At 41.6% G+C, this 8956-nt stretch overlaps 1 protein-coding gene across 1 annotated transcript; it reads right to left on the bottom strand.

Moving 5' to 3' along the window:
• Positions 1–8: 8 nt before the first annotated feature.
• Positions 9–2253, bottom strand: LOC122084689 (heat shock 70 kDa protein). Its single transcript, XM_042653129.1, has one exon. It carries the CDS (start codon positions 2006–2008, stop codon positions 65–67), a length of 1944 nt encoding a protein of 647 aa, XP_042509063.1. The 5' UTR covers positions 2009–2253; the 3' UTR covers positions 9–64.
• Between the last annotated feature and the right edge of the window lie 6703 nt (positions 2254–8956).

The raw sequence follows: 8956 nt of genomic DNA on the forward strand, positions 1-8956 counted from the left end.
AAAAAAAAAACAAAACAAAACACAAAATAACTAATTAAACCACTGCATCTCCTCTTCCATCCCCTTAATCGACCTCTTCAATCTTGGGTCCTGCACCAGAACCAGACCCACCAGTTGGCATCTCATCCCCTCCCATTGGCACATCACCTGCACCTCCCTGATACATCTTCGCAATTATCGGATTACATAACCCTTCAAGCTCCTTCAACTTATCTTCGAATTCCTCCACCTCAGCCAACTGGTTTCCATCCAACCAATGAATCGTATCATCCACAGCCTTCTCAATCTTCTGCTTGTCAGCCGGGTCAAGCTTTCCTGCAAACTTCTCATCCTTCACAGTGTTCCTCATATTGTAGGCATAGTTTTCAAGCGAGTTTTTGGCCTCGACCTTCTTCTTCACTTCCTCATCCTCTGCTTTGTACCTCTCTGCTTCACTCACCATCTTCTCGATCTCTTCCTTGCTCAGCCTACCTTTGTCGTTGGTGATCGTGATCTTGTTCTTCACTCCAGCAGTTTTGTCCTCCGCAGACACATTCAGGATTCCGTTGGCGTCGATGTCGAAGCAGACATTGATTTGGGGAACACCTCTCGGTGCTGGAGGAATGCCCGTGAGCTCGAATTTGCCCAGAAGATTGTTATCTTTGGTTCGGGCTCGTTCTCCTTCATAGACCTGAATCAACACTCCAGGCTGATTATCCGAATAGGTTGAGAAAATCTGTTCTTTCTTGGTCGGAATCGTTGTGTTACGAGGAATCAAGACTGTCATGACACCACCGGCGGTCTCGAGACCCTGACTCAGAGGAGTGACATCGAGGAGCAGTAAATCTTGGACCTTTTCGTTGCCTTCGCCGGACAGAATTGCTGCCTGAACGGCTGCACCGTACGCGACGGCCTCGTCTGGGTTGATGCTCTTGCAGAGCTCCTTGCCGTTGAAGAAATCTTGCAAGAGTTGCTGAACCTTTGGAATCCTGGTCGACCCACCAACGAGAACAACTTCGTGGACTTGGCCCTTGTCGATCTTGGAATCTCGAAGGCACTTCTCGACTGGCTCCATACATTTCCTGAACAAGTCCATGTTCAGTTCCTCGAACCGGGCTCTGGTAATGGTGGCGTAGAAGTCGATACCTTCATAGAGAGAATCAATTTCGATAGTTGTCTGAGTGGTCGAAGACAGAGTACGCTTAGCCCTCTCACAAGCAGTCCTCAGACGCCTCAAAGCCCTGGCGTTGCCGCTGATGTCCTTCTTGTGCTTTCGCTTGAACTCTTGCACAAAGTGATTGACGAGGCGGTTGTCAAAGTCTTCGCCACCAAGATGGGTGTCTCCGGCGGTGGCCTTCACCTCGAAAATACCTTCTTCGATCGTCAACAGAGAGACATCAAAAGTACCACCACCAAGATCGAAGATGAGGATGTTCTGCTCCCCCGACCTCTGTGATTTCTTATCCAAACCATAAGCAATTGCAGCTGCAGTGGGCTCGTTGATGATCCTCATCACATTAAGCCCTGCAATTGCTCCAGCATCCTTGGTGGCCTGCCTCTGAGAATCATTGAAATAAGCCGGGACAGTGACGACAGCGTTTTTCAACGTCTGACCCAAGAACGCCTCTGCAATCTCCCTCATCTTGATCAGCACCATGGACGAAATCTCCTCCGCTGCGAATTGCTTCTTCTCACCCTTGTACGTCACCTCGATCATGGGCTTATCGCCAGGGCCGGAGATGACCTTGAAAGGCCAGTGCTTCATATCGCTCTGCACGGAAGCGTCAGAGTATCGCCGCCCAATAAGCCGCTTCGCATCGAAGACGGTGTTCGTTGGGTTCATGGCGACCTGGTTCTTCGCTGCATCTCCGATCAACCGCTCTGTATCGGTAAAAGCAACATAAGAGGGAGTGGTTCTGTTGCCTTGGTCGTTGGCAATGATCTCGACCCGGTCGTTCTGCCATACCCCTACACAACTGTAGGTGGTACCCAAGTCGATACCGATAGCCTTTCCTTCAGTTTTCGCCATTAACGAAGCTTTCTTGATAACCGAAAATGGTAATCTTAACACCCAATTCAAAGAAACTCTGTATACGAATCTGTTTTTCTTGCTCTGTTCTTGAGTTAATCTAAGGAGAAGGTGGGTTTTATAGGATTCTTTAAGGAGGTTTGGTTGAAGAACGTTCGAGAATTCAGTAGAAGAGACGAGGAAATTGAAAGCGGAAGCCTAGAAGATGAGTAAGAATAGGGGCTTGTTTACGCCTAGAGACTTCTGGAGAACGCTAAAGGACGACGCTCATAACATAAAAGATATTGAAATGGAGAAAAATTTACGAGAATACCAAATCGGCTGGGGTGAGTGGTGGGAGGGTATTTTGGGGATATTAAGATGTGATTACGGGTTCGATTGTGGCGGTTGGAGAAGGAGCTGGAAAGACAGGTGGCGTGGTGTCAGTTTAGACTACGTGGCGTATCCCCAATGGGAGGTATGGGTTGTCAAAGTGGGACCCCCTGGTCGGCCTGTATTCTTTTTCACCGATCACCGGGGTCGTGAAGTTGATAAACACTTGGACTGGGCCAGCCCAGGCCCATTTGGAATCTATAATTTAAAATGCAGATCAGAAAGCTAGGTTGGGCTGGGCTGGGCCGGGATGGGCTCCATAATTATGAGATACGATTGATGGGCTCCAATCTATAGAGAAACTAAATAATTATGGGCACAATGCATTGTGAACTTGTCTCTGAGACAAGGGGATTCTCTTTCTCAGCTCTCTGTAAAGTCAGTTAGTGGGCTTACATGATTGAGGAAACTGGGTAAGGGGAGAGAGGTGGTGGTGGTATTTGCTCCAGAGGATGGGATCAGTGTCAAGTAAAAGCACAAGGAGGCTAACATCATCTACAGAAGTTATAAATAAATAAATTTCCCTTAATAAATTATTAGAAAAGTAGAATAAACTGATGCATGTGCAGGAAGAGGCAGAACACAAGAAGGGAAGAACTATAGAGGGACAGGAATGAAAAAAATTTACTCTTTAGCATGGCTTTGTCCCATTTTTTATCCGGGCACAAGCAGTATTGTGGTCCACTCTATCACCAGGATGTAAAAAACCTTAGATTTCTACAGCTTTTGAACCCAAGACTAGTTAGCAGAGCTTGTAAGTCTGCAGCCATAGAAGACTATGTTCACACATGATATGGAAATCAAAAGTTCCTCTATTGTCCAAAGATAATGGGGAAGGTAGCTGTAATTAACAAAATTGGTTGTAAACTAATACAGCAGTTCGTGATTGAACCAGTCAAAGCTTATGCTAGTTTTTTTGGTAAATTAGAAAAGATGCTCTATGGTAGTTATAATGATCCTCATGTCAAATCCCCACAAGACAAGCACCGCTTCCATACGACCAACGAACAATAGTGGGGCTTGTCAACTCGAACCCACAATCAGCCGACTTGAGCAATGATGCACAAGGGCTTCCTCCTACTAGACTACCAACCTCATTGGCTACGCTTTTGCTAGTTAGGGGTGGTGTTTCTCCACAATGACTAAACTAAACCCTTGCCCATACCACCAGCCATGAAAAGGACTGAATTTTGAAAGTTTCATCTTTAAACCTTGGGCCAGTTTAGGTTAAGACTAGTAGATAAATACATTTTCATATTTGCGCATTAGGTCCACTTTAATCCTAATACAAGGATTAGGAACCTGATGCAGAATTCCAACAAGAATAGAAGATGGGCTTGTTTTGGGTTTAATGATCTAATTAAACCAATGGTTCAAGTTTGATTTAAGTAAAATTTATTTATTTATTTTTGGACAATTCCTTAAGGGCCCACTAGCCAGCTAGGATGATAGCCTAAAGACAATGTCCCAACTCAAGGGCGGCCATGGGGGAAGGTGGGGACTCCAACTCTAGATGTGCTCTCTAACAAGCGGCACTATTTAAAATACAAATAGGGAAGACTTGTATTATATAATCTATGAGAGAGATTTCCATAAAAAAAAGCAATGTGAGTTCTGCAACAGTGTGAACCAATGGGAGTGCATATGAAATCATCAATAACGACAGAAATTTCATGTGTTGTAGGGCGATCATTTTGGATTTGGATCTTCTCCTTAGTGCTTATCACCTAATTCTTGTCCATAGCTACCTAGGCGAGCGACACGTGACGAGGTGGTGATCCAATGGGTCTTGGCACCTCGTTCTCCATACCTTTGTCAACACCTCGTTTTCATGCCTTTCTCAAATCATTGGGTCATCGCCTTGCCATGTGTCGCTCACCCAGATAGTTATGGGCTAATCTGGCGTTGGACGCTAAGGAGAGAAGCTGGATCCGGATCTGGATCATTTTGCCCTTCCATATCTTGGCCCAAATGCCACGCGATCTTTTACGACTATTTCTTCATAATCTATAAATTAAAATTAATGTATTATATAATGAAAAGTAGATGAGGTAATTTATCCCGTTTAATTACCTCGAAGGGGGCACAGGCCCACAAGCCCACAACCACTTCGTTTTATCACCCAAAGAAGTTCCAATCAAACGGTTCTGATGCATGGTAGTCTGATATGGTTGTAGGCTTGTAACCCTCAAACTCCAAGGACTAAGGAGGAAACGAGGAAGGTCATATGGATAAGGTCCAGTGACTCCAGTCTTCCCTCTCTGCTGAAAACCTAGCTTTGGCTTAAAACTCCTTCGATTCTTAGAGCTCTACGGCCCTTCACACCCAAATCCATGTGCTGACTTAAAGCAGTATTGTGTTCCCTTCATTTTTTTTACAAAAAAAAAAAAAAAAGACCCTTCGTTCATAATCTGAAATTTTCAAATATTTGGAGGCGCCATTAGGTGTTCAACCCCTGCCCTTGATATATCCATAATTTGGAATAGGTCAACTTCTGGAAGTCACTTATAGATGGAGAAAAAAAATGGAAATTATAAAAGACATCAAAGACATTAAATCTCATTTATTCTACAAAAATCAGCTTCTATAAGACTTATACAGAGAAAATTGAAATCATCAAAAGACATCAGAGACATCAAATCTCATTTATTCTGCAAAAATCAGCTTCTGTAAGTGTAAGGGCCCGTTTGATAACGTTTCAAGAAACGCGTTTCCAGCAGAAACGGAGCAAAAAGCGTTTGATAAAACTGTTACGTTTCACTTATTTTTAGAAATAAAAATAGAAATTTTTACTTATTTATGATTCAAGAAACGACCCAGGCGAAACAAGTTCAACTTGTTTCGCCGTTTCTGTAAACGACTTGTGGCAATTCTTTCACTAGTTACCATCGACTTCTAAAAACATGATTTATCAAACACCTTCAATTCTGTTTCTGTTTATAGAAACGGAAATTTATGTTTCTGCCGTTTCTTGAAACAGAAACGGCAGAAACGTTATCAAACGGGCCCTAAGACTTATACAGCGAAAATTGAAATTATCAAAGATGACATCAAATCTCATTTATTTTGCAAAAATTTATCCAGTGAAGCGGTTCAACATCTCGATCTCATCCGTCCCTCCCAGTTGTGCAAATTCTGACTCCCTGAATTCTGACTCCTTGTGTACGAACCGACACTTTATTCTCCATTTGCAACCGCCTCCATCCACATTGAAAAATTGGCAGGGTTTACTCTTAAAATAGTAATCACTCGGCTGGATCTGACGGTTAAGATCTGCCGGTCCATGTGCGAAGTCGCAGAGGCTTCCACTGGAACACTTACCGTGCACAGTATAGTCTATGCACAGACGCCATTTCTTGAATGGCTTATGTAAAACAAAAATAAGATTTAGAAAGTAAATAAAGAAAACTAATAAATAAATAAAAATAGCAGAAGAAAATCTTCTGACCTCAGACGCCACCACCGTCGACGAATATGCAAGGAGATTGGGCGCCACCACCGCCGACGCAGTAGCAAACGCTCCAGTCTCCTCATTCTGAGCCTGCTTTACGACATGCAAGACTGATTCGATAAAATTCCAGTCCCAAGAATCTATTGTGGAAATAGACAAACACGGAAAAATAAAAGCTGTGGAGACACAGAATTTACGTGGTTCGGCACCTACATCCACAGGACAATAACATGGAGCTCACTTCACTAATATAGGGAGAAATTACAAGCTCACACACCTCACACCCACAATACTACACATAGGACCCACCCAACAAGAGAACTCACACACAGTACAACTCTCACCAATTGTTAAAAGAGAACAAATACAGATAAATTATACACTAGTATTCCCCTACAAATGATCCCACACCCCAACACAAGAACACCTCAAGAGACAATCTCAAACTCCAATTATTGGTTCACTTGCTCTACCTTGAGCTGAGTGCATTGTATCGAACAACTCTCCCTTCTTCCCTATTTATAGAAGAGGGGAAGGTACTGTACCGAGGCAATACCAATGCTGTGGCCGTCTCGACCTTTTCCAAAGTCTACAAGAACGAAGGGGACGGTGCCGACCATGGCGGGTGCCCCCTCTTCTTCATTCTTCTTCTTTGAATTGGTCGGTAGCTTGTATTTCAGCCTCTTGTCAAACATGCATGTTAAATGCAAAGGGTTATTTTTTTATTTTCTTCATAGTGTGCATTTTGTTTTTACTTCATTAATTTTAGTGATGGCTGTCGACACACCACGTCACGTTCATAGAATCAATATATTCTTTGAGTCTTGTATATTGTGCAAACAGAGAATTATATTGTGCAAACAAAGAATTATAAGCCTCCTGGAGTTGATTTATCTACTTAGTTTTCTCATTCAACTTCTCCCTCACAGCATCACTATAAAAGAAACAAGGAAATTTAAGAAAATGAATTAAGAACTATTTTGAAATGAAATTCCAAATATACAATGTTGATTACTAACCAATCTTTCGCGTTCTTCATATCTCCTACGCCACTTAGAGCTTCTTGAGGATGCTTGTCGACGAAAGAAAATTTTATTGGACATCGTTTTTCCTTCGTAGCGATTCTTAAGTTTGTCTCACAAACCCTTGGCGGTGGTTTGATCAGAGGCATTAAACAACACAGAATCATCTAAGGCAAGTAGTAAGTCCGTCATTGCCATTTGATCTTTCTTTACGAAAGCCGAGTCATTGATACCTGCCGGTTTATTGTCTTTTCCATCAAGTGCAACAGCACACCCTTCTCTTACTAACACTGCTTGGAATTTCAGCTTCCACAACAGATAATCCAATCCTTTGAATTTTGGCACCTCGAACTTTGTAGAAGTTGAAGTAGCCATCTTGTAAAGCTGAGAAACGTACGTCGATGCCAATCACATGCTAACAAGGCTTCTCAACCTTAGGCTCTGATATCAATTATTGTGAAAATACGTCCCACACTAATCGGTACATACGGAACCGAAGCATGTAATTAAGATAAACATGAAAAAATAAAAGATACAAAGACATAAGATTTACGTGGTTCGACACGGTTACCAACATCCACCGAGCAATAACACGAAGCACACTTCACTAATAAAGGGAGAAATTAAAAACCCAACACATCTCACACCCACAACACTGTATATGAGACCCACCCAACAAGAGAATTCACTCACAATACAACTCTCATCAATTTTCAAAAAAGAAAAAATATAGAGAAGTTATACACTGGTATTTTCCTACAAATAATCCCACACCCAAACACAAGAACACCTCAAGAGACAATCTCAAGTTTTAGTTCTTGGTTCACTTGCTTTGACTTGAGCTAAGTGCATTGTGTCTAACAATTCTCCCTTCTTCCCTATTTATAGAAGAGGGAAGGTACTGTACCCAGACAATGCCAATGCCATGGCCGTCTAGGCCTCTTCCAAAATCTACAAGAACGGCAGGGAAGGTGCCGACCATAGCGGGTGCCCCCTCTTCTTCATTATTTTCTTTGAATTGGTCGGTAGCTTGTATTTCGGCATCTTGTCAAACAGGAATGTTAAAGGCAAAGGGTGAGTTTTTTATTTTCTTCGTTTAATATCAAAGTGAATAGTGTGCATTTTGTTTTTATTTCATTAATTTTCATGATGGCTGCCGACACGCCACATCATGTTCACAGAATCAATATGTTCTTTGAGTCTTGTATATTGTGCAAACAGAGAATTATATTGTGCAAATAGAGAATTATAAGTTTTCTGGAGTTAATTTAGCTGCTTAGTTTTCTCATTCAACTTCTCCCCCAAAGCATCACTATAAAAGAAACAAAGAAATTTAAGAAATGGAATTAAGAACTATTTTGAAACGAAATTCCGAAAATAAAAGGTTGATTACTAACCAATCTTCCATGTCTTCATATCTCCTACGTCACTCATCGCTTCTTGAGGGTGCTCCTTCAGTTTCTCCTTTTCTTCACCTTCGTCAGTCGTAGGTTCTTGACGATCCTCCTCTGCTTTCTTCTTAAGAAACAAAGAAATTCAAGAAAAGGAATTAAGAACTATTTTGAAATGAAATTCTGAAAATACAATGTTAATTACTAACCAATCTTCCGTGTTATTCATATCTCCTACGTCACTCTTCGCTTCTTGAGGATGCTCCTTCAGTTTCTCTTTTTCTTCACCTTCATCAGTCATAGGTTCTTGATGATCCTCCCCTGCTTTCTCCATAAGAAACAAAGAAATTCAAGAAAATGAATTAAGAACTATTTTGAAATGAAATTTTGAAAATAAAATGTTGATTACTAACTAGTATTTCGTGTTCGTTATATCTCCTATGCCACTCATCGCTTCTTGAGGATGCTCCTTCAATTTATTTTTTTCTTCATCTTCGTCAGTCATAGGTTCCTGACGATCATCCTCTGCTTTCTCCCTAAGAAACAAAGAAATTCAAGAAAATGAATTAAGAACTATTTTGAAACGAAATTCTAAAAGTAAGATGTTGATTACTAACCAATCTTCCGTGTTCTTCATATCTCCTTCGTCACTCATAGCTTATTGAGGATGCTTGTCGACGAAGGAAAATTTTATTGGACATTTTTTTCCTTC

The sequence above is a fragment of the Macadamia integrifolia genome, chromosome 7 (assembly GCF_013358625.1).
Source record: "Macadamia integrifolia cultivar HAES 741 chromosome 7, SCU_Mint_v3, whole genome shotgun sequence".
NCBI classification, from domain to species: Eukaryota; Viridiplantae; Streptophyta; class Magnoliopsida; order Proteales; family Proteaceae; genus Macadamia; species Macadamia integrifolia.

What these genes read in the sequence shown, in the direction of transcription:
- LOC122084689 (XM_042653129.1), bottom strand. Translation starts at nt 2,008, where the DNA reads ATGGCGAAAACTGAAGGAAAGGCTATCGGTATCGACTTGGGTACCACC.